General features: G+C 40.4%; 4 protein-coding genes across 7 annotated transcripts in view; 1 reads left to right on the top strand and 3 right to left on the bottom strand.

Moving 5' to 3' along the window:
• The window catches only part of LOC133150391 (synaptotagmin-2-like), a 42,478-nt gene extending 27,942 nt beyond the window's left edge, over positions 1-14,536 (bottom strand). Inside the window, exon 1 of the mRNA XM_061272888.1 lies at positions 14,296-14,536. The gene's annotated coding sequence lies outside the window, so the exon portion shown is untranslated. The remainder of the gene's footprint in view (positions 1-14,295) is intronic.
• Positions 14,537-17,285: 2,749 nt separating this feature from the next.
• On the top strand, positions 17,286-20,426 carry LOC133148770 (E3 ubiquitin-protein ligase NEURL3-like). Of its 2 annotated transcripts, none has more exons than XM_061271711.1 (4): positions 17,286-17,440; positions 18,689-19,189; positions 19,423-19,548; positions 19,622-20,426. In XM_061271711.1, exons 1-4 carry the CDS (start codon positions 17,365-17,367, stop codon positions 19,828-19,830), a joined length of 912 nt encoding a protein of 303 aa, XP_061127695.1. In that variant the 5' UTR covers positions 17,286-17,364; the 3' UTR covers positions 19,831-20,426. The 2 variants fall into 2 exon arrangements, with proteins under 2 accessions (XP_061127695.1, XP_061127691.1); XM_061271707.1 differs by having other exon boundaries at positions 19,619-20,426.
• A 196-nt stretch (positions 20,427-20,622) lies between these two features.
• oard1 (O-acyl-ADP-ribose deacylase 1) overlaps positions 20,623-25,452 on the bottom strand; it is a 65,752-nt gene continuing 60,922 nt past the window's right edge. The window contains exons 2-6 of one of the 3 annotated variants that reach the window (XM_061271715.1): positions 22,686-22,765; positions 22,420-22,585; positions 22,228-22,286; positions 22,039-22,151; positions 20,623-21,852 (exon numbers count right to left, since the gene is read on the bottom strand). In XM_061271715.1, coding sequence (XP_061127699.1) covers positions 21,705-21,852; positions 22,039-22,151; positions 22,228-22,286; positions 22,420-22,585; positions 22,686-22,765 — 566 coding nt within the window. In that variant the 3' untranslated portion in view covers positions 20,623-21,704. Of the gene's footprint in view, positions 21,853-22,038; positions 22,152-22,227; positions 22,287-22,419; positions 22,624-22,685; positions 22,980-25,452 lie in introns of those variants that run through there. The other 2 variants (XM_061271718.1, XM_061271722.1) reach the window with 2 other exon arrangements.
• guca1b (guanylate cyclase activator 1B) lies at positions 23,233-25,308 on the bottom strand. The gene is made up of 4 exons (XM_061301423.1): positions 24,161-25,308; positions 23,934-24,083; positions 23,728-23,842; positions 23,233-23,563 (listed from the first exon to the last, which is right to left on the bottom strand). Exons 1-4 carry the CDS (start codon positions 24,362-24,364, stop codon positions 23,439-23,441), a joined length of 594 nt encoding a protein of 197 aa, XP_061157407.1. The 5' UTR covers positions 24,365-25,308; the 3' UTR covers positions 23,233-23,438.

Below are 25,452 nucleotides of genomic sequence, written 5' to 3'. Positions count from 1 at the left end.
TATTTAAACCAAGTACAGTAGGATTCGGGCATATACTGTCCAGAGCAAAAGAAGGTAGGGTTCACAAACCAGGTAAATTGCATTATTTCACACTAAATACATAGCCAACCAAGCAGTCCAAAATGGGATTACAAGTATTGTGTAAGCGAGATAGAACAGCATAAGATGGAGGCAAATGAGCTTCTGTAAGAATTGATAACGTCACTGTGATCACCAGAGGTTATGGAAGAAAAACTACACTACAGTCTATTTATAGAGCATTAGTGAGACAGAGAGAAACACTCGGGGGCATTGTTGTTTGATTTTGCAGCATCTTCTCTGATAGTGGACATTACTCGTAATAGTCTGCGACTACATAAAATGACAGTGGAAACAAAAGGTAATGATCCTCGGAGGATCTTGCTGAGACTGAAAGCAGCATTGTTAAAAATACAAAACGGTTCCTGTGGATTTTGGGTGAATAATATTACCAAATAGACATAAGATAGGTGTGGCTCTGACACGTGACATACCTGCAGTCCTCCAGAGAAATGCTGGGAAAATGTCAACGGGATTCGTCTGCATTCAGCTGAGCGTCGGCTGTGACAGCAGTTTTAACGCTCCTTTACAATGGAATACTCTCATGAGAATGACTGCTGCATTTATTTATTTTTTATATCAAAAGGTCAAACAGAAAACATTTCCAACCAATGTTGTTTTTAAATAAATGCCTGCCATGAAGAAAAATCAGAGTCACGACAGAGGGTATAATATTTGCCATGTAGAGTATGCTATTAAAGCTACTTCAAAAATCTCGTCTCACCTGATGAGGAAAAATATAAAGTCCAAAACACGGCTTGGAAAATTGTAAATTGGCTTCATGACAGGGGCGACTGGCTCTGATTCGCTGATTCCCAGATACAATCAGGTAAAATGGAATTGCTTGGTTACCATAATTGGATCATTCCCCTTCCTATTTGTGATGCTAAAAGACACTGATCAATTTACTAGAGAAGCCGAATGAAATGTAATGAAAGCGCTTCATATCCATTACTAGCCCTTGTGTGAACGACTCAAAATGAACACTGCAGAACTCAAGCACAAGGTCATGAAAAGTATGCATAGAACAATTCATTCACGTGTCAAACCCTTGTGGATTAATAATTAAAGTGTCTCTGGTCGAGGAGATATCATGTCGTTTTCTAATAATCCGCCACAACATCAGATTCTTAAATTTATGTGGTTTGTAGGTCAGATGATGATAAATGAAATTCTATCACCTATGTGCAATCCCAGATCAACTGCCCACAACCACCGGGCCATTTGGTCACGGGCCTCACAAAGAGTCTGAATAAAAATGTTTGAGTGCGCATCAGTCTGAAGGCAATTCTATTTTGAAAAATGATATGATACAAAAAAAATATGACAGAAAAGACCAAATGAAGAAGAAGAACCTACTGCTTCCAAGTAATTACTAAAGTCTGCCTTTAAAAGACAATACCAGCAGTCCAATTTACAATCTAGGTTTATCACTACAGATGTTTCTCATGCAGTAAGCGCATGCTGTGTAATATGTGGTGACAGTCTCATGTACACATGAGACAATGAAGCCTTCAAAACTAATATCATACTTCCGTTTTCTGAAGCTGGATTTGCTCCAATGACGGCAACCTAAACAAAATTACAGAGTCGACTGGACATAGAGTGAGTGACACACTTTGGATGTCATTGTCTCTCATTAGCCCAAGATGAGACTGGCTTGTTGAAAAGAAATAAACACACTGCTCTAATTACGACTCACTACGTTCAGCCTAATGGTGAGTTGGATTTGTTGTCCTGATATTTAATACTGATGGATCAGCTGTAACTTGTTTCATGTTGGGTTAGCACAAATGTCACAGTTAACGTTAGTGGAGAGTGCTTAAAATTATTCTACCCACTATTTCCCTGATGCACTTGCCATTGTTAAGTATATATTCCCCTAGCAAAAACAATAAGTCAGACACATGGGAATGACTCCTATTGAATTTGATTATTTTACTTCTTGGTTCATTCTGAGGTAGTACAAAGATCCCTATGTGTATTATTAGTACTAAAGATGTTTGTCTTACTCTTCTCCAGTCATTACAGGTCAATTACTGCCCATGCCATATCCTGGTGGCAGCTGAAAACATATCTAGTCAAATATTTGTACGTATTTAAATATTGAATCATATGCAGACTTGACTATTTTAGTTTTGCAGAATGCCTTGCACGTATATCATTCATGACCTTTTGAAGGCGCATACAAAAGGCGTTTTTCTGGGCAGTGCTTTTATCCACACAATAAACATTTGGATTGCCTGCATTAACTTTTATGCTGCGAATGTGTGTTGCTTTTTAAATGAAACCTTAAAGTGCCATGCTTCAAATGACAGGGCCTCTCAATTCTTAACCAAGATTACTGTTCAGCTTCTCAGACAGCACTTGAATTTCTTTCGCCCCTCAGGACCCCCGTGTTGTCTTTTTCTGTTTCTCTGGCTCTGTCTGCATCTGACTCCACGACACGTGGCTTTCCGTGACAGTTTCCCCCGCTCTGGCAGGGAAAAGGATTCATGTGTGTGTGTGTTGGGAGAATGGGTAGACCACAAGAGACTCGTACGGATCCTCTGCAGTGTTAATATGAGCATGAGGAAATGTGCACGTGTGAGAGTGGGTGTTTTCCAAATGGGAGGGATGTGGCCCAAATTTAATCCGTCTATTGTGACGACGATGAGTTGGGGTGGGGGTGTGGGGGGGTTGGGGGTGGCGTGCTTGCTGAAATCCCACTGGCAGTGCTGCAATGCAGGGGTTTAACATGGAGCCAGGAGGCAGCCAGCCGAACACATTTAAGAAGCACGCCCTGTCATAATTTTACACACGGATAAATATGGACACGTATGTGGGCTAATAATAGCTCATTTGTTCTGCGTATTAAAGGTAAGCTGGGGATGTGTAGCTTAATTGAGCCAATTCAAGATACTATACATAAATATTAGAAATGTTAAACAAACAACTAATTGTACTGTTAGCCTGAAGAGCCTTCTAGAGTGTCGTGCGTGAGCTAAAGAGCATAATGGTAGTTGCCAACATGACAGATTGTTGACTGTGGGAGTCTTTTACAGTCAGCACAAACCAACAATTGATGACACTTCTTTTACACGCTGATACACACAGTACTGACACAAGAGATAAAGTCTTAAAGAGCACTTGTCCGACTTTTGCAATCATGATAGTGGCTATGGTTACGGGAAGAGCAGTAACCCATACGTGACTTCTTCTGTATACATTTTTATGATGGTGTTTAATGCAATCCTATCATAGAATCATTCCAAAGCAGCTAAAAGGATGCAGAATGTTGCTTGAGCACTCCTACTTCCACCTGTATGCTTGATGTTCCATCATTACCAAGTCCATTTTCTCTTTCGCCATGGTGCATAATTAGAGTTTATAAAGTATAGAAATGTGAACCACAATGTCAACACCCCTCGATGTAAGCATTTTGATGGCCCTGAATAAGAATTTATTTGTAGCCCCAAAGCACAGCTGCCAAGTCAGGTTAATACACGCAGCTCCATGCCGTGCGCAAGACCTATTTGGTTTTTGTGGCGCACATTAGACAAGCTACCTTAGTTCCACTTCTTCATTTCGATTCTGGTTCTAAACAATTTTCAAGTCTGATTATTTCAGGGGGTAGGGTTATGCACTTTAAAGCAATGGTGTCCGAACTATGGCAATCCAATTTTTAGCGGCCTCATAGCATTGACTAAAATGAATATTTGACAAGGGCCTGCATTGTAATGAAGTAATTACTTTCTATACTGGCCGGCAACAAAGGAGAAGAGAACAAGAAATTTGTTCTCATATTTTGCTTCCTTGTTTTCAACCAATCCCTCAGTAGTTAGTAGTATTAGTATTAGTAGTATTCACTCATTCAGTAGAACCACTCCCCAAAATTACACTGGTCAACATATTTTTACTACTGATGAGGTTATAATGATAATGACAATAACGATGATGATGATAATAATAATAATGATGATAATAATAATACATTTTCATTTACTGCATATGTTCTATATGTTGCCTAATCCCACTAGTTTAAACACGGTATTCGGATTCATATTTTGTTTGTGGATTAGGAATTAAGCAGAGAACTCCATCTCAGATGGCTGCCATTTTGTCCAGTACTGCCATCTGCTGTGGACTGGAATTGACGGCACTCAGAACTCAAAAAGTGGGGGTGGGCCACCCATGCCAGGGGCTCAAGTTCATCACTGGACCCCGTTTTAGCCCCAAAACATCCAAACAACCGAGAATGAGTAAAAGAGAATAACGCCTGCATGATTGATCCAGAAGGCTTTGCTGGTTGTATTTGAGATACACGTCATTGTCTTTATCAGACTTATCTTGAGACCTGTATACTTTGGCCTAGTTAGTTGTTAGTTGTGAAGTGAAGGCTTTTCTGCGTATTCTTATTCTATTATTATGAATATCATTTCCAAGATATAGTGCTTATATTTATTCCCCGCTCAATGAATCTAAAACTCAATTTTTCCTTTTAACAATTCCCATGCCTACCGAGGTTATTGCAGTTAACAAAAGCTAATTGATTAACTAAAACTAAAATTGGGGAAACAAATATTTAGGAAATAAATAAAATTGAAGCTAAATCAAAACGTTTTGAAGACATAAAAACAATTGTTCACATGTTCTCATTGTTACACTCAAGACTATCTGTTAGGGCACTTGACAACCACATGTAAGACAAATAATGTAGTCATTAAAAGATGTTCATTCATCCCTCCGTTCCTTCAAGCTGTTGTTCCATGCAAAACTGGCAAAACAATCCATTAAACAACAAACATTCGTTAGTTAAATGCCGTAGAAAGCTAATAAAAATTAGCACCAAAGTTATGGTAAGTTATAAACCTTCAAATAACATGCATGGAGCAATACAGAGTTGTATGTATATATATACATATATATCCTTTGTATGATAACTAGTTGCATAGAGTTTATAATCCTAAAAGAAGCATGTTTTTGAAATTTAGGCAAAGACCAATACAAATGAGCCAGAACCCAAAAACCCATATAAGAGATCTCCTTGCCTGTAATGCAAACGAGTTGGAGGGAATCAATAAACAACCCAGGAGTCTAACATTACACACAATCTAATGTCAAATTGATTGCAGTAATGCCCTTTTTCTTCAGAGTGTCTGACGCGACATAATCAATCGCATAGGCTACCATGTACATGTGGTGGTTAGAAAAGACCCTACCATTTTTCTCCAAGATTTTTCTCCAAAATATTTCAAAACAGAATCTATGTATCATATGAGACAAACTAAATGGTGCACATTATGATATATGTTCGTATAATAAAATACAAAGAGGTATTGGGATAGCATAATCATCCCTGCCACTGTTTTGTGATTGTCCAGCCATCCATTTCCAACACCACTTATCCTGTTTGGGGTCACGGGGAGTACTGGAGTCTATTCCAGCTGACTTTGGGCAAATGTCAGATGACACCCTTGACTGGTTGCTGGTCAATCATATTCTGAGCACATATAGAGACAAACAAGCATGCAAGTGACACATCAGCAAGCCTCCAAACAGCCTTCCACCTAAGTATGAGGCCAGAAAGGGACACAAGAGGGACTTTCTTTTGGCTCTGCATAATTTGGTCAAAGATATTGTAGGACAAATGACAAGCCGCAAGTGACGAGCCAAGCGTCTCCTCGTGGGGGTCGTTCAACCTTCACGTTGTCCGAGAAATCCATCACGAGGCCCAAATATGGGAAAGCACAGCGCCACCGGTCCAACGCAAATTGAGGGTGACAGCTCACTCCTCATGATGAGCTACACTTGTGCCACATAAAAAGTGACTCTTGTTGCATAATTATGTCGGTCTCAGTGCATTAACGGCTTTCTGTGTCTCACACTGCATGAGCCACAACATGCTGGATTTAATTACAAATACTTGTGGCTTTAATAGGTTGTTTAATTTCCACCATGATTGCTCACATGCTTTGTAGATGACAACTGTAGTTACTCTGTAAAGGACTGGTTACTTTTGAACCTTACGAATTAAGAGCGTTCTTCTACGTGAGCTGACCTACACCGTTGCAATATTTAATTCGTATCTGCTGTACAGTAGACAAAGATGCGTTTTCAATTAAGCACTCATTAAGTCCTAAAGTAGGCAATGTCCTCTGAAGCATACGAGCATAGGGAAGAGGGTAGAAAGCTAACGTATTGCAATTTAATGCACACATGCCTCCCTGATTTAAATTCAAACACATTAAGCACATTCCTTTCATTTACTGTCTCAGCTGAAACATGACACTTTGTAGTATATATTTTTCTGGGGTGCTTTATGTCCAGTGCTGCAGAATCAATGCAGTGCAAAAGGAATGAGGCAATGTTTTGGTGATAAATGGGAGGTTACGCTTTAAGGATGCTGCCACAACCCCCGGTCCCACATCCGAGTGCGTTATCACCTGCCCTCGTGTAGCCTCGGAATCTGAGCGCGGCATCACGGATCAATGAAGCGAAGCGAAGAGAAGACAAGAGCAATCAATGATTTTGGGAACGTAACTGTGTTTCTGCACAAAATACTACGCAAAAAAAATACTGCTGTCTTTTATTAATGACAAGCACTAAATCTTGCTTAGTCCCAGGCTGAAAAGTGAGAATTGGTTATCATGATCTTCTGGCCTAGAATGATATGATCTCTTATCCTTGTGATAAAAAGCTACATTCAGTGTATAGCAAACAATTTAAGAAGAAAGTTAAACGATGATTATTGCGTGCGACAGCTTAATCAACACCAACCTAGATCCTTTACAGTAGTTAGTTGACCTGTTTGTCATAAAAAAAAAAAAAAAAACCTGCAACTAAAATCAAATAGGAGAGGAGCTCTGAATTGCTGTGTTGTGAAAGTTCATTATGTATTTTATAATTAGTTGGTTGACACAACTCATTTCAATGAAAGCCACCTATTCAAAAATGTATTAAGGTTGTCCTGAATTGTTTTACTACATGGATACAAAAAAATACCATCAATCCATCACCAAACCCATTCAAACTAAAACTGTCTCCTTTAAGAGGCATTTTAATTATAACAATTAGTATTATTTTATTCAGAATCATTCATTAGTGTCAGTAGTTTCCAAATGAGTGTTTTCCCTCCCAAATGAGTATTCAACCATTAAATACTGGCTCCTTAATTGACAGGCAATTAGAGAATTTGTCATCCATTCCCAAAGCTTAGTCATGACACAATACAACTAACAAATGTTAATATATAGTAATTACTCTTGATATCACGGGTGAGACCAAACCAGAGGTACCAACAATCCATCCAAACAAGTCCTACCCATAGAGAAATAGGAAAGAATTTTTGTAAAAGCCATCACAAACTCAGAGTCCAACATGAATTAGTGTGTGCGTGCGTGCGTAAGCAGTAAACAACATTAAGGTGTGCCTCACTCGCAGCACCTCCATTTCGTTTCCAAATTTACACTGTCGGCGCCATTCTCTTGCAGAATATTGGCTTGCTATCACAGTGACTAAAACAACTATGCTACCCAACTGTGTAGCTCATCCAACAGAGCTTTCATTTTTTATTTTGCGAAAGCAAACCAAGAAACATGTCAAAAAGAAATGTTCCTCATCATTTATAGCACCACTGGTGGTTATCGGCCACCGTAAGCTTTTTCTTTCATCAACTCATCATCACTTCTTTAGTAAGCCGAAGCGGATGAAAGCTAATGCCTTGACAATCAAAAAGCACACAACCTTGACAAAAAAAATCAATCTTTTTGCACCATGCGGCGACATGATGTGAAATCCTGAATAATCAAGTGAAGATTTCGCAGATATTGAGGAGGAGAAGGGTTGCCAGAGAGAAGATCACCCCTAGCAATGCAGAGGTAAATCACCAAACAGAGCACCATCTGCTGCTTGTCAGAACATTGGAACATTGATCTTTAAGCTTAAATTGAGTCGCGATGTGAATCAGAACTCTAGTGCAGATAAAATGTTGGTGAAAAAAAATGATGCCGTTGTCGTACGTGCCTCCAGAAGCTGGCCAAGCCATGCCAGAACAAAAACGCTAAACGTTTGAGGTCTCTGGCTTTACGGTATTATAATTACGCGTCATATTTGACAAAGTAATTTCCCAGAATGTAGTAGCCAGTGTGATGTTCCTATATCCATCCTTCCCCAAAGGAAATGGAATATTTAATTGGGAGCTGCAGTTTTGCATTAAAAAATGTAATTATTGAAGCACACGCATGTGCTCATGATTATCCATTTCCTGTATTTTGGTCCTTAGTATTCATTTGGTGTTCAAAGCTGAACCTTCTCTTGAGAAAAAATGTTCTGTATTTAATAATGCAAGAGTTTCTTTCTTTGGCTAAGAGCTGGCTGACGTTCTACTAATCGTTGACAGAGCCAAGGATTCAGCTTTCACAGTGTTTCACTTGTTTAATAGAACATCAGTTAAGTCCGCTCTCCATGGTACCTTAGAGAAGATTTGATCTAACCTGACTAATGATCTGTGTCTGACAAAGACATAATAGCTTCTATCCCGTCATTATTAGCTATCTGGATGTTTGCTGTTGCACAGAAGTACTACTGAGACAAACAAGAACTTGTGGTTACCTTCTTATTCTTCAGTTAAGTCGTCTTGTCTCCTTCACTCAGTGATCATTAAGCAAGCTTATTACGTGCCGGGTTTGTTTTCTTTTTGTTTGATCGTGCAGAGGACAATTGGACAATAAAGACTGCAAGGCTGCTGATATAATGAGTGAAGAGAAACATCTTCAAAAGCACAATGTGTGATTAAACGTAGGTGATTTGAACCCTGAGTTGACAAATGTAACAAATCAATGTTATGACTGGAAAGCCTTCTGGGACTTAGCTCAAAGTACATATTGAGTCTGCCAAACATGAACATTTGCCACACTGCTTTTTTGTGTGTTTTGGAACTGGGGTAAAATATTCAAATAAAAAAAAATCACAAACGTTATCACAGCAAATAGTGTTTATTCAGCAAGAAGGATTTTTGTCATATTTACAAAACTCAGTTCAGTCTTGTATTTTGCTTGCTTCTGGGGATCAGAGCAGTGTAATAATTGTCTGGCGCATACCGGTTTATAAAATTGACTTTGTCTATTTTGTTGGCCAGCGACCTCTCGTTCCTCATAATGATCGATGGAAGGAACAGTGTGAATCTCAATCTCTAGAGAAATCTCTCTTTTATTTGCACTTTTTTCCTGTTCTTTCATATCTTTTAGCACAACCGCAAAAGATGTAGGTGAATGACTGTAAGAGCCCCTATAATTTTTTTCCTTGCGTACGATGTGTCCTTCACCAGCACTGTGGCCTTTACGTATTCAAAAAGAAAAGAAGCGGCATTCATGCTGAGCACTTTCTCAATATCTCTTCTTTTTCCAATCCTATACCGCCATTCACAGCGGTTCGCTAATGGAAAAAAGGAGACCATTCAGCCATTTGGTTTCAGATCAAATAAAAGCGTCGTAGCTCACAGATGCGCGTGGGTTCCCAGCAAACAAATAATCTTTTTTGTAGAATAGTTTCAATGAGACGTTTACCAATCACTAAGTTCCAATTGAATAAAGGGAAATTTAAAACAGGCAGGTAACTTGTCAGTGCACTAGTGGTAGGCCAAAGGAACTTCCATGAATTCTGCTTTTGAATTGAATTTATTCAGCCAGCATTAATCGTGGACAAAATTGAAAAGATACCAATGAAAGCTTTTCTTGCTGTGTGTAAAAGGCCTTTGCGAAGCTTCCTCAGGACTAGGCCAAACCCGCACGCTTGACAATAAAAATGTGTCGTTCTTTCACATAAAAATCGGCACATTCTTAGGTCGAAACATTGAAACAGCCCCTTTCAATTTATGCAAGGCTTCGGTGACTAGATGTCTGAACAGGTCGTGCCTCGATCTGATGAGGTTAGGTGACAGAGATGAAAGCAATGCATCACAATGTAAAGGGTGCCTGCTAAGTAATATAGCTGAGGGGAAGAAGCCATCTCTGAGCTCTGACAGCACTGACAGGTAACACACTCATACATATCAAAGTCTGAAAACATTTCATACAGCCACAATAAGATCTATTTATTCAGATTTAAGAGTGAGGGCCTCTCCTTCCCACATGCATGCACCTGAGCACATTGTTTGAAGAGCTCCTTGCGTGTATTCTTATAACCAGCCACTCTTGTAAACAGCACAGAACAACCTAGATTCTGTAAAGAAAACGACTAAATATAACACTATGCTGCAGAGGCAAGCCACACCTTCTCCTCACTGATGGTCCACCTCATTTGGGTGAGTTGTACCAGATGCGTCAGGCTATAAGGTGTTTGGATACAAATCAGATGATTAACTGAGTTGCAGGAGCATTGAAGAATTTGGCCCCGATACCGGGCTCATTGGGGTGACTAGCTAGGAGGGCCAAGGGACCAGATGGGACGGAGACACGAGATAGAAAGGAAAGCTGGTGCAGCCCCGGTCTGGCAGCGATATTTCTCTGTGTGTGCTCACACCGCTACGATAGGAAACAACAAACTGGTTCTGCTCGAGCAGTATTGCAGCTGCTTGCTCTTCATGGGAAGTTATCACTGCCTGTAGCTCCGCCCCCAAACATTAATTATGCAGCTCAATGCAGCACTCCCAAACCCTGCAGCTCTTCTGCACACTATCCTCAACTGATTCCTCCCTCTCTCTCCATACATTATGAACACATTAAATTTGATACTTTTGGAATTGCCGCAATGCCTGATTGAAACTTTCATTTGTGCAATTTATACATTCGTATACAGAGTAAAATAAGCCATGTTTTGTCACAGAAAGTGACGATTAAATATTTAAAGTAAATATTTAATTATTCAAATTAAATATTTAAAGATTTAAATATCTAAATATTTAAATATTATTATTGTTGTTTTTATTTAAATATTCAAATATTTAAATATTCGAATATTTTATTATGTAAACAGTTATGTATTTAAATAATAATAATATATCTATATATGTATATATTTTTTTCAAATTCGCCTTTTAGGTAATCCATGCTCCGCCCCTTCTCACTCCATCCTCTTCCTAGATAATCCTTCTGGAAATTAAACCATATCCTCCTTCTGCTGTGATTAACTAGCTCCATCTATTTTTGCTCCCCCCCCCCCCCCCTTTCAGGTGCTGTTTAGTGCAAATCATTAGCAAATAAAGTGTGATGTATTCTACTCAATGTCCCTTAACAACATCTCTCCGGCGATGCGCATTCGACTTAAGTCAATTGGCAACTTCTAAGAGCGGCAAACGCGACTGGACTTTTAGCAGATAAAGTCCACACGACGTGATGTGAGCCAGTCACATGCGCAAATAAAGGAAAAGCAGAGAGGAGATATAACGAGGGAAGCTCTCACGCAGCGCACGGCCGTCGTTCCGCCCCCGGGCAGCCAGTTGGATGCAAACGTGGCAGCTGATTAAGGAAGCGGAAACAAGATCTTAGCCGTTTCCTCGAGCTTTGACATGATTATGATTCATTTCACGTCATGCATGTGTTTTGTGCGCCTCCATTGGTGCGTTCTTGCAATGCCAAAAACCGTACAATTAATCCTACACGACTTCAAGCATTTGTGCGTAAACCATCCAGGAATAGTGCCTGACTTGAAATAAAATAAACCGCTATTTTTCATACAAGCCCTCCTGTGATGAGGGTCGCCGTGGATCATTATTTCTAATTTGCTACACGGGGTTTTCCTATCAAAATGTCAAATTAGTAGCCTACTTTGAAAGGGTTATTGTTGTTTGCAGGGATTTTGGAACGCGTTCAATAAATTGCCTGTCCGTGTTTGCAAAGATGTCACCTCTGGAACAAAAGCAAACTGTGAGGCAGATGTTGCTAATGAGAAGAACATGTCCAGGGGAAGTGGGGATCATTCAGCTGGTATTGGGTGAAAGTGTTACACGCTTACATAATCGTGGAGGGGGGGGGGCGCTACTCCCGTTTACTACATGAGAAAGCGCTAACGGGCTTTTCTTAAAATAAAATTAAAACAAGCAAAAAAGAACAGTGGTGGCTATTGTAAAATGGACTCTTCGTGAGATTCCTGCAGCGGGAAGCCTGCTACGCTGTGCATCTCTGCCGCTGCAGGGGTCTCTTCAGCGCATGGAACCGGATGGCGAGCAGAGAAGGCAGCGGGGGCTGGGCACCGCAATGTGCTGCAGTGCTCCGAGCTCCGCTATGCACACCCACTCTCTACTCTGCCTTTGAACATGTCTTCCATCTCTCTCGCATACATTTGCGTTCGCTTCTGCTTTAACCCCTCTGACGTTATTTGCTGTTTTTGGTCATATTTTCTCAACACCCTGAATGCTTTTAAGCATCCCCAACTACTGTGCACAAATACCCTAACAATACTATGTTTATGGGTGTATGAATAGCATATCCCTGCCTCCACGTCAAGGTCTTTTAAAATAATGTGCACAACCAGAGTAGGCATTGCCTTCAATGTTTTCCCCCCATTTAAAAGCTTTTACGTTTCCAACTGGAGAGCATCTCGCTGACTTCATGCTGACCTCACCACCATTTTCCAGGATGAACTAGTTTTGTCAGAACATTTCAAACACACTCTTTTTTTTTTTTTAATGTGCATAACTCTTCATTTTGCTCTAACAATATAATGCTACATGCTACTGTTGTTTCAGCATATATTTGGTCTGTTCTTACTCTTCACTTTTGCCTAAAATTTTGTAAAACCAAATGCTTTAGCCGCCTTGAATTGCAGTAAATCACGAATTTTTAAAGCATCTTGTTGGAGGCACGCCGATTTTTACAAAGCATGCTAATTCAAGAGATCAGTGAGGGGTCTCATCTCCCTATCCCAATATGATCATTGCAATGCCTCTGCATTTTCTCAACCATTAGAATTAAAAAAGAACGATGGCACCGCCGGTGTCAATTCAGTGAGCGAGTGTCTCGCATATTTTCTCAAACGTTTGCGCACACGTGCTAGCGCTCAAACACACAGCTCACGCAATACACAAGTTGCTAGGTGGAAGTTAAATTCTGCTGCGGCAGAACATTTCAGATGATTACAGGATGAGTGTGAAAAGGTGTTGGAACATTCTGTGATGAATAAGGCAAGCAAAAACAGTCCAGGGGTCTCAAGCTTGGAGCATGCGGGTTCATGCTGTGTGAGCTTGAGAAAAAAAAAAAAGGTGCATGAATAATTAAATGTTTTGTCCGCGTGAAAGATGGATGTGCTAAACCAACTGCAATTTCAAACCAGTAAGAAAATGCAAAGGGAAATGAGCTCTTGTGATTTCAATAGTGCTCATTATGACCTGTCCATGGTGCTGAAACTGGATACGCTCTCCTCCCCGCAGATAAATGATTCAATTCAAACAGCCTTCAGATCCTGTTTTTATGATACATCCAACTCTGCTATGTGTTATCCTAATATCATCACGTAAACACAGTACACTTTATTCCTAAATCTATAAAATATAAAAAGTCGATCCACCCCCACCCCCGAGTTCTGCAGCAGGACATCTGTAGAGATTGTGTCGGAGAAACCACACAGTACCCACTGCTGGACAGTGTCCAGTCTTCAAGATGACATGTTCGTGACAAGCCATCAAGGTCAGAAATCAGAAACCCACAAAGATGGTATAACAATACCCAGAATGGCCCCAGACAATTATAAAAGTAATCCCCTGTATGCAGAAAACAGTGCTCTCTTGTGTTGACAGTTCAGATGTTTTGGTGGCACATATACACCAACCAAATCATTAAATATCTGCCACACACAGCACAGCATCACACTTATTCATCAGTAGAACATGCAACCTGTCTTTTATCTCCAATACCATGTTGAACTTAACTGCAGTCCCAAACAGAGAAAAAATAATAATTTTCGAAAGCAATTGCTAGTTTCAACCCCTATGCCTCGAACTGGCACTGATGAGGCAGCTCGAATCAGGATGTAAGGTGGATAGATACTGCAGCAACAGAGAACCGTGTGCACAGAAACTTGCCTCGCAGCATCAGGGAGTCCCACACTAACCCCCCACCCCCACCACCATCTATCCAACCTCTCGCCCGCCTTTCCCTCTGCTTCTCTACAATGACTTTATTCTGAAAATGTCAAGTGTTGTTTTTAAAACACCCATCCATACAGCAACAAACTGAAACAGTAAAGAAGTTGAAAAAGTAAACGATGATGCTGTCATAAAGAAAAAGAAAAAGAGCCGCTTACCTTTTAGTGCTGCTTGCTTTCCAGTTGACACAGAGCTCTTCTCCACAGACACTTTGAGATAGAGAGAAAAACAATCAGTCCGCTTACTTTCTCTTATTTCCACTTTGACAGAGTCTTAACACAGCCTCACAAACACACCTTTGCTCTGCCCTGCTGTTAACTACACACACACATAGAGTGCACCCCGAGACCGGAGCACCCAAATTGATAAAGATCTGCTCAGGGGAGGGATACAAACTACACACACACTCACACACTGCAGTTTTTTTTCCCTTTCTCTTGCCCACTCGCTCTGCTGCTTTTTTCCCCTGCTGTCTTTGCCTGCACTGCCTCCTGATTGGCCAAGCTGCTCTTCAATAACATAAGCTCTGTTCATTAGTTGGAATGGGGCACCTCCCGCCCAGATCACCCCCCCCTCCCTTTTTTTTTTTTTTTTGCCTTAGAGCATGTGGGGAAGAATGCTGAGCTCTGCAATTTTATGCGCATAAAGGAAAGGAAAAAAGCAATGGAGGACAAGCGAGGTGGGGGCTGGATGGCTGGGAGAGGCATAGTGGTGGGACTTTCAGGAGTGGCGGGGTGGCGCGGGATGGAGACTGACCGAGTGGGCTACAGCGGGACAGGCTAAATGCAGCGCGGGGACAAAGCGAGGGCAGAGTTGGATGTCGAGCAGCACCAGCTGCAGCATGTAGAGGGAGATTTCCCCAGCGCTCACTGCAGCTATAAACTCTGCTGCAGTGTGCAGCCTGATTGCCAGGCAAAGAGGGAGGGGGGTGTGGGGTCGGTTGCAGTAATGCCAAACTAGTCATCCAGTGAGCCTGGCTGTGTACGATGGGTTGAGAAGTGGAGCCAGTGTGTAGAGCAGTTAATGCCTTCTCCCAATGAATTATTGAAGGTGCCCCACAGCGGAGTGGGCGTGCCGCAGCCAGCAAATTACCCAGATTGTTCCTCACAATCACACTCTGGTTTCAAAATACCATCTAAGATGTACAGAAATATCAAATTATTCATTGGACAGTCTTGACTTGACCTACTAGAAATGTTCGTAATCATACCAAATGCACAGTTTGCCCCCATTTGCACAACAGGGCAAAATAAATGTTACGAGGATAGATATATACTATAAAGACTAGATGGTTTATGCACGCTGTGAGACAATCTGAAGTGGCGTCGCTACAGGGTGGCCATTTTGACACAAAGCTGGTCGATTAAACATATTATAGTCAATATATATTTAATTAAACTGTAGAATACTCAACACAACTGATGTTCGAACGGTTTGTGTTGTCAAGTAAACATCAGAGATGTAGTTATTGACACAAACAACTATCGGCTTCAAAAATTCAGCACAGCTCAGCGCAACAAAACAGTCCCCTGTTGTAAGATGGCTGACTAGTGGATCCTTAAACCATCTAGCCTTTTCTATAGAAATTTGCGGTTAGGCGCACTAATCCCGAGTCCTCGCCTCTTTTTCTTAACTCACATCTGTCGGTACCGCCATTGTGTCCCAGATGCATTTAAGTACAATGCTCAGGTAGCTCAATAATGAAGCATACTCAAACCATCTGCAGCAGTGACAATGAACACTTAAATGATGCCCACACAGTCATGTGAATGTGATGTTTGTTCAATGAACAAAGAGAACAACCTGGTCAGTCAATGTGCAAATAAAGAGAAACCTGATATTTGGGCCTAGAGTGCGATTCTGGGGGGAAAAAAACAATGTGATGGCAAAACACAAAGCACCTACAGCAGAGAAAATTGTCAGTTTTGTTTTGGCAATATCTTTGGTATAATGTGTATTATTTGTGGCACTTGCACTGTAGCTGAAAAGGGCGAGATCGGGAGGAACATGTAGGGGAACCCTTTGGAGTTTTTTAAATGGATGCATAAATTGGTCATAAAATATTGTCTTAAAATCTTAATCACAACAATAAACAAACTGTGTCTGCTTAAAGTAACACCACATATATTGTCTTATATTTTCTTTATTTTTTATAAATATAATGTGAAGAAACTGGTTGGCTACATCTTCTGCTGCCAAACATTGCATGAAGTTGCATGAAGCTGGAAAAATGGTTACAGAAGTCTTTAAAAAGTCTTGACATTCAGCAGTTCACGGTTAGACAAATTAGGGGTCATCTTGGAATTTGAGCCCATATGAACTATGTTGGAGAAAAATGTTGCTTTTCTGGGTGAGTACCGACATTGTGGGCAGGTTTAGTATGTTACTCTTAGCAAAGCGCAAGCATGATCATCAACTATGATGAGCTAAGCTATGTATGAGTCGATCAGTCTTCATTAAAGATGAAATTGTGTGAAATTTGTGAATAACTCACGTAGTTCAGCAAAATATTGGCTTGAGTAATATTTTGATAAAACCGGGCTTAGTCTTCAAACCCGCAAGATTTTATGGACAAATACATTATTTAGTGATTTCTTTGTAGAAATATGTTGAGGTCTACTGTAAAGTTGTACTGGAGTTTGAATTTTTTTTTTTTTAAACCAGATTTTTGACACATGATAGGACAGTTGTATTTATAAAACTTTATCATCCCCCCCCAGTTTCTCATTTTTCCCTTAGAGATATTTTTGGCCAGGTAATGGTATTATAGTCAGTGCTGAAGTTTTTGCATGATTTGAAAGTGTATTCGAGTGTGTGTGTGTGTTTTTGTCAAACGGCAGCTGTGGAGGGCAGAAATAAGGTAGCATACATTGTCTTGGAGGAATCACCCTGTACTTCCCAGAAACAGTTAATGTTGATAACACATAGTAAATGAGTAACTTTTTGAATCCGATGATACCGTTTCAACATTTCAACCCACTTTCATTTTCGAAAATGCTTCACGTGATGTGACTCACATCCTCAGCACGTGACAAGCAGGAGCTGTGAAACTGTTTATAAACTTCATAAGTCCACGCGCACGCACACACGCACGTAAACACACACACACAGGCATGCACACACACGCAAACACACACGATCATCTCCCTCTCTTCCCATTTCTCAACCTTTCAGATGTTTGGGTCACTGTTTGAAATCACGTGTACTCATGGTATAAATGCACTTGCATGCTTTCACTTTCATCAAAGCAGATGAACTCGTCTACAAACTACAACTACATCATGACAGAGATTGAGAAAGCTGGTGAGTTTGGAATTTACATCTCTAAACTGTGTTGTAATTTTTTTAACTGTTTTAATGTTATTGTTTTGTCTTTCTTCATCATCTTCAAAATAAAACCTTTAATCAATTCATTCCACATTAGTTTTTTGCTCCTCTCATGCGACAAGTATTGTAAACAAAACAAACACTTCCAGTATGATGCATGACCGTTGAATTAATACGCATATTCTGAATATGAATACCGTAATTTCCGGACTATGAGCCGCCACTTTTTGCTCAAATTTTGAACCCTGCGGCTTGTAATCCAGTGCGGCGTATCTATGCATTTTTTCGTGATTTTTGTGACGACTTGATCGCAAAAAGGCTGTGGACCGCTGTTGTGCAGCACCACTTTGCTGGGCGGAGGATATGTGAAACGGTCACTGGGGAGAAATAGTGCCGTACAATTAACACAAAGAAAAGACAGAACGTGATCAAGACGGACATTACTGAATAAAGGAAGCTTTTATACACAGTCATTATGGGGGTCAAAAGAAAATCATATGATGCTGCTTTAATTTTTAAATTGTGGGGTGGGGGGCTTTGCGGGGGCCCCCTATGTGTTTGGGGTCCCCAGAAACTTTTCCCATTATTCCCCCCAGACTGACCCTCCTGCTTTCAAAATTTGCAGTAGAGAGCTATGAGGTCTTTTGACACTACAAAAGAGGTCCTGAAATCATCAGTAGCCATGACAGACTTTTGTCATTTGAGTTGCTGGAATTAGTGCAAATTATTCCCATCATTTACTATTTTTAAGGATTCCTAAAAATTTTACCATTTACATGAAACATTTCTCTGTCTGGCTGAAAGAATTCTTAAAAATAATAAACAAGAAAAAAAAAGTAAACGAAAAATGAAGACAGTATGAACTTCCACGAATGATATTCTCATCATTATTGTCATAATTTTTCTTTCGGTAGTTATGGGTTGGGATAATCCTATTCTGACATTCTGCACTATTTGTCGATAGTGAAAGTCCAAAGTCCACCAACTGGAAAAAAGACTTCCGTAATGACTTCTAGCCAGAGACCTTGACTGTTGTTGGATTTTCCCTACTTTATGGTTTAGTACCTAGCAGTACACTATGCTGTTTTTGAAGAACCATTTTTTTCTCCACTTTCTTAATTTTCATATTGGATTTGTAGATTTTATAATGGTTCTTTTTGAAAGTGACATTTGGAGTTGTATCCAATCATTTGTTGCATAATGCATCATATTTTTCCTTTGCAGATGTTAAGTCTAAGAGTCGTCTCCCAAGACTCAGTCTTCTGACGTTCCATTACCGGGCCGTAGGAGACAAGGTCCACCTGAGTCAAGGGTGTCGCCATGCAAAGAGATCAAACGACAGCTTCAAAAACGGCCTTTTGTTCAGCAATCGTCCCGTGAGCGTCCAGGAGCGGATTCGGCTGCGAATCGAGGCCAATTCTGCCTCATGGGACGGAACCATGAGAGTGGGCTTAACCAGCGTTCCTCCAGACTCCCGATCTCTGCCCCTGCCCAGTATGGCCATCCCTGACCTCAATGACACCCACGGGCACTGGGTGGCTCCCATGCATGAAGAGTTCTGCAAGGCAGGATCAGAGTTTGAGTTCTGGGTGTCAAGATCGGGCCGCTTGTATGTTTCCAACCAGAGCGTCCGGAAGCACAAGCTATTAGATGAAGTGACGCTCAGTCAGCCTGTGTGGGCCGTGTTTGACCTATATGGACAGACATGCGCCATTACTCTCTTGGGTAAGTCTCATGTTGGCCATGTAGCCTGAAACATTTTTTCTTCTAAGGGTCACATAATTAAGAATAAAGGCCATTACAATGCAGGCAAATGACATGTGCCATGACATTTGTTCAATTTACGATACTCTGTTGAACCACAAATAGTCCCCAGGCCTTAGTATGAACACCAATTATGTAGTTCTTTGAATAGCCACCTCATTGATAAGAACACCTTTTTGTATGTTTTGCGACAGGCTCTGAGAAACGCTTGATGTGTTTCACCATGAGGTCACGTCTGAGTCTGCCCTCGTCTGTTTCTGATACAAACTCCATGACATCTGATGACTTCTCCCATCGCAACCAGTTGCTCTTGACAACAGGTAGGAAGTCTGTCTTCAGGGAAACAATTGACATGATTGTGATGAAACTCATGGTACTTTCTCTTTGAAGAAGAGGGAGGAGAAGAAGCGACCTGTGTGGTATGCCTGGGTGAGAAACCCATCATCTCTCTCCCTTGTGGCCACTGTTGTTTGTGTCGCGCGTGCGCAATCAGGGTCTTTGAGAGTTTTGGGACGTGCCCCCTGTGCAGGCAGAGCATGGACTCACCGCCAATGTTTAGAAAGCTTGCCACTAGCAGGATGGAGTTACCTTCTGAATCCTAAGAGAGCTTGCTGCTGAAAGACAATGAGAATTTATCAATGTACCTTCATGTGCTGTAACTCTCCATCTTGCAGCACTTATAATTTGATGTTGTGTTTCTTGAAGGTGGACAAAATGAACTTTTATTTGGATGAATAATACAAACTGTGCATGATCTGTTTCATGTTCTTTAAGTTCTTCGGAAAGGCGAAGCTTTGTTTGTACTGTTATTCAATAGTTTTTGTATTGATGATGTAATAAAAATATATGTATTTATACAAATGCAAACATGAAACACAATAGAAAGCCACTGCTGATATCACCAGATAACCTTCATGGTTCAAAAGAATCCATTCAGTGACACTGCTGGATGTCAAGTTAAGATAAGATTTATCGGCATTGTATGGTGAGATACAACGAAATTGGGCAGTTTATTCATATTTCAAAAAGAGATGGTCCCACTGACAAAAATAGAAATAACATTGGATAAATCTTTGATAGCACTTTAGTGCTCCCATTGTAAAAACTTATAGGTGATGTTTTAAGGAAGACTTCACCATTCTTATAGACATACAATGTTAAACTATTATGTTAATAAATTCGCTCACTAAATGCAGAATGACGTTGGTGTAAGATTTCCACAACATTTTCTCAACATTCTTTACTGTCATACCATATGTTGTTTTGGTTCGCACATACCTATATTACAAATATCCTGTCACAGAACCAGTTAAAAGTGGACTCTTTAGTTTCATTTTGATGGTGCCTATCACTTACTGTCTTGTGACTTACTGTCACACCAAGTTCTATTTCAGTTCAAAGTTTTCACATTTATTACTAAATGTTGACATTTCAGTTTCATTCTGATGGTGTCCTTACCGTCCTGACCTTCGGTGGCCCTGAATACAGCTTTATTATTTTACTGTACAACTATAACAAAGGGATTCAAAGGGTATAGCAATGGGACAACCACAAAGACAGTTAAAACAGTCAATTGAAAGAAATGAATATACAGTAGCAGTCAATAGCCAAATAATAAAAATTGATTTAAAAATGAACAGTGAGGGAACTTGCCTAACAATTAAGGGGATGTTATTTCAGAGGGAAGGACTGGTAACAGGAAAGGATTGATTCCCTGTGAGGCTTCCAGGAAGGATATGAATGGTCTTATAAGGAGTACTCAGCGACACATAGATCTGATGGTCACCCACATAACAGTGGAAGGAAATGCCATGTGTTTGTATGTGGCAAATACAATGAAACCAGCAGGGGCCCCAATATAGATCCCTGTGGAACACCATAGAACAGAAGGGCAGAGTGGGACTCAAAGCAACCTTGGGGAAGGGTCAGTGCAGGGGTTTAAATGCTGAATCAATAGTTTTAAATAGAACATGTGGGTTCTATTCACCGCTTTCCACATTTATGACACATATAGGCACAGAATCAGTTATCAGTGTGTGAACTTTGTATTGCTTAAATTACAACTGTTTGGTCTTGTCGGAAGTCTGCACTTTGTTTTGTTTGAAGTGGATGTGTAAAACACACGACCTAAATTTATCATGGTGCCATAAACCTTTATCAGCATATAAGCAAGTCATGAAAACACTACGCTAAGTAAGAAAGTGAAAATAAGCTGTTTTGATTGTTGATTATTCTGTATCAGTTTAAAAACAGACTGTTTGTTTAGTCTTATGATTTAGATGACCAGAGTATACTTAGTACGACAATTTTATGCCAACATTTAAGAGATTCCATGTTCATATTCATTTTTTCATCCACTGTAAGATCCCTCACAAACAGATGTTCAATTGATTTTAGAGAGAGAAAAAAAACACCATTTATCCTTTAATATCAGGGTCAACTATTATAAAAACTTAAACACAGGAACTGCAAAACATTATCTATTTGTGTTCTCCTTCATCACCAAGGTCTCTTCTTTCACAGGGAGGCTGTAGACTGTAAGAGAAATATGTGCAGGTTCAAAGATCTCTTCCAGCATCGCTGAAACTCTTTCCCAATTGAGTCGATCCAGGCCACAGCCAATACTGCGAGGGAGCCACAAATGATCGTTGATCAAAAGACATTTCAGAAAACATCTTTGATGAAAATTGTGAGACATATTTCAAATAACCCCAATGTGGGACGAATTGGGGTTATCTTATCTGGCTGTCTGTTTGTTTGTGTGTGTGTGGGGGGGGGGGGGGGGGGTGTAGTGACAGATAAATTCAAACCGAGGCATGGAAATTCTGGTGACTTCATGTTGGATACAGTGTGCTCTCATGTCCTCCAAGCTCTGTCTCAAATTGTCATAGGTTGGCTTTTGGCTCGCCTTCTTCTTGGTGATCTAAGAGGTCACAGGGGGGAAAATGTCTTTTTTATCTCCTAATGCACACACGTTCATGGTCACGTTCAACTATTACCAGATAGTACACAAAACGTTTCCCTCTCTTCAGTACAGCACACTGTCCCATTAGCTTCTCTGATTGGATAAAATAAAGATACTGTTACAGGGCGGAAATCTAAGTACATAGGACAAAAGCTATGAGTCAAATCCTTCCCGAATCCCCCTCAAGAGTAAGATCATTTGTCATAAAAATACAGGCTTGACTCACTCTGTGCCTTGAGCTCCTCGACCCCTCCGAACTTGCGCTTGAATATGACTGCGATGCCTGCCCCCATGCGGCAGTCCTCGCTAATGCAGTGAGCTACAGCCTCGTCCACGGGACACGAGAACAGATCTCCCGTGACGTGATTTAGTCTCCATTTGTCGCTCGCCAGCTAACCAGAAGGGGGTGACATTTCACTTAGAATCGTGTCTAAAAAAAAAACACACAAAGGTCCTTATCTGCGTGACTTGGAAAAACGAGTAAGGTATTACCTCCAATGTGTCGGACATGCCTGGTTGAGATGCCATGTGAAACGTTGAAGGACACGGAGGCGCCGTGTGACCAACTGTGACTGAATTGTGATTCAGTCACTCAAAAAAAGCACAATAATGTCGTCCTTCAGCCGAGTGACACTCGCTATACTACGAGGGATTTGTAACTTGCAAATTAGCAGTTTGCCACCTCAAAATACAATACATAAACAACGCTTTGATTCGTTGACCGAGGTCTCGTTTTATGTCGTTCTGTCTCGCGAGATCGATATTTTTTTATATAGCGGCTCAGCTAAGGAAAACCGGACTTAGAACCAGCAATGGACTGAGGGTCCATTAGTAGGCAAAGAAAAGAAATAGCAAGAAAGGATGTAATCAATAACTAAATCATGGACGACATTTATTCTGTTTTCAATGTGCTTTACTTTGAAAAGCATGCACTTCCGCTGTTTGCAGCACGTCCGTTGCAGCGTCGCAATGACCCAAACACAAATAGACCAAGACAGATTTTTTTTTTCAAACATTTTTTCAAACACATTAGGTATAATAACATCCTTTCGCACCTATCAACAACTACAAATTTATGATGCATTTGTATATATTTCTTTATAACATGAGCACATCAAATACACATTTTTATGCACACTTATGCTAGATGGCATGTTGTACCGTATTTACATTCATGCAGGATCTGTGAGAAAAAGCAGTATTGATGTTCATGTCACACAAAAGCTTTGTGCACATGATAAGACTTTACAAGTCCACACTGCGTCTTTGCTCATTGATCCAATCCCCAGGGTTGACATCCATCTGCAGCATCTTCATCACCCACTTGTCCCTCCGTGCGCCATCAATAAACTCGTCCAGGGAGAGTTCACCTAAGTGTGTGCAACAACCACATTAGCATCCAGTGTACACACAGGACACGATGAGCAGTGAGATTTTCTATTAATACTCTTTAAAGCTATTAAAGCTAACACTAAGCTCTTAAATTGCCCACACAGCATTTTAAGTTGTCAAAAAAAATGTTACAAACACTCACCATCTCCATTTTCATCAACCAGCTCAAATATCCGATCCACGACTTGGTCTGGGGTCAGAAGATTGCACTCTTTATCCAGCTCTCCATGACAGGCTTTCTTCAGTCGATAGATAGACTTGGGAAGAGTAAGAAAGAATGTTTGGATAAGTGTCAAATTAAATAAATTCTCTACAAACGTGGATAATTCATGTGAAATGCTGGATTACCTCCACAATTTCAAGAAGCTCTGTTTTATCAATGCACCCACTTCCATCTTTGTCGTACATTTTGAACGTCCATTTCAATTTATGCTCCAATTTACCCCGAAGCACCAAGTTCAAAGCTGCAACGTACTCGAGAAAGTCAATGGTGTTGTCCTGTGTACATGAGAAACCAAGCGTTAAAAACACTTCCAACTCGCTAATTTACACATGCAAGAGAGCTCGGTACTTACTCCGTTCTTGTCGAAAGCCCGAAACATGTTTTCAATGTAATCGGAAGCGGCTTTGTTATCGGTGACCCCAAAAAAACTCTTGAACTCGTGCATAAAGAGTGTCCCACTTGGGCATTCCACCACAAACTTTTTGTACCATTCCTGCAACTCAGCAACATCTATTTCTTTGTCTGGGTCGCTGTCCTCACTTAGGCGCTGACCCATTACGGAAAGATTTATCGCAGTACCCAGAAAACTGCAAGAATTACATTACATAAAACGCTTTGAGCCGATTATTAATACATAAATGTTTGTAAGGCAGTCAATTAAAATGTGAAGAAATGGCATGCCAGCTGTGTCGCTGAAACTTTGTCCTGTGGTAGAATCCTATCTGGATGAGACAAAGGTTGTTATGGCTCTCATGAGGGGATTACAAAGGTTCACTTGTCCAAATCAATCGGTCCACAGACACATCATGAGAGGATTGTCATTTAGCACCGCCCACATAGCCACACATTATCAATACTAAATACAATATTAGCTCCTTCCCATGCGTTTTCATTATGTTAATTGAAGACTTAACTTTTATACCAGAGGGAGAAGTCAGTCAGTTTACAGAGCTTGGGCCCGGCCGGGGCAAAGTAATGGAATCCTTTTGTAAACGTGCAAATAATTCTTACAAAGGGCTTGGGTGACTAAAATATCAGAGTTTTACGCAATATGTATAAACCATCACATGGAGTTGAAAGCTTGCCATGGTCAATACCATCCCATCCCTCCTTACCTGCTGACAACAGCGATTGTGTTAATCTTAGTTGAGAAATGTCAAGGCCATCATGGATTTCACTTGACAGTGTTATGCATACCCTCAGGTATATAAACAAACTAAAAACAAAATAGTGGGGATTACAAATAGGTTTTTAGAGAGACATGTTCCTGTAACATAGTGGCCTTTGCCTGTGTGTTTTGCAGACAAACATCTTTGTAGAACTGTATGTGAAAACTGCAATGCAAGTGAGAGGTCAGGTCACAATCTACACGTGTGATCCCTTTGTACAAGGCCAGTTTTGGATTTTAAGGACATTTTATTACTTAATTTTCATATTTATGTATCTACTGCATGTCTTAGCAATAAACTGCAGATTCAGCCTACAAATATATTGTGACTTTAATTCCAATATTTTCTGTTATATGACCCAAATGTTATTATCACATCTATATAGACGTATTTACCTTCCTTGCTGAAAAGTAAAATTGTTCCGCATACACAGCATAGGAACCAAACCCACCACATTATTTCCAAGACAAGATCT

Source organism: Syngnathus typhle, linkage group LG2 (assembly GCF_033458585.1).
Source record: "Syngnathus typhle isolate RoL2023-S1 ecotype Sweden linkage group LG2, RoL_Styp_1.0, whole genome shotgun sequence".
In the NCBI taxonomy this organism is placed as follows: Eukaryota; Metazoa; Chordata; class Actinopteri; order Syngnathiformes; family Syngnathidae; genus Syngnathus; species Syngnathus typhle.
This window is presented reverse-complemented; position numbering and strand designations above follow the sequence as displayed.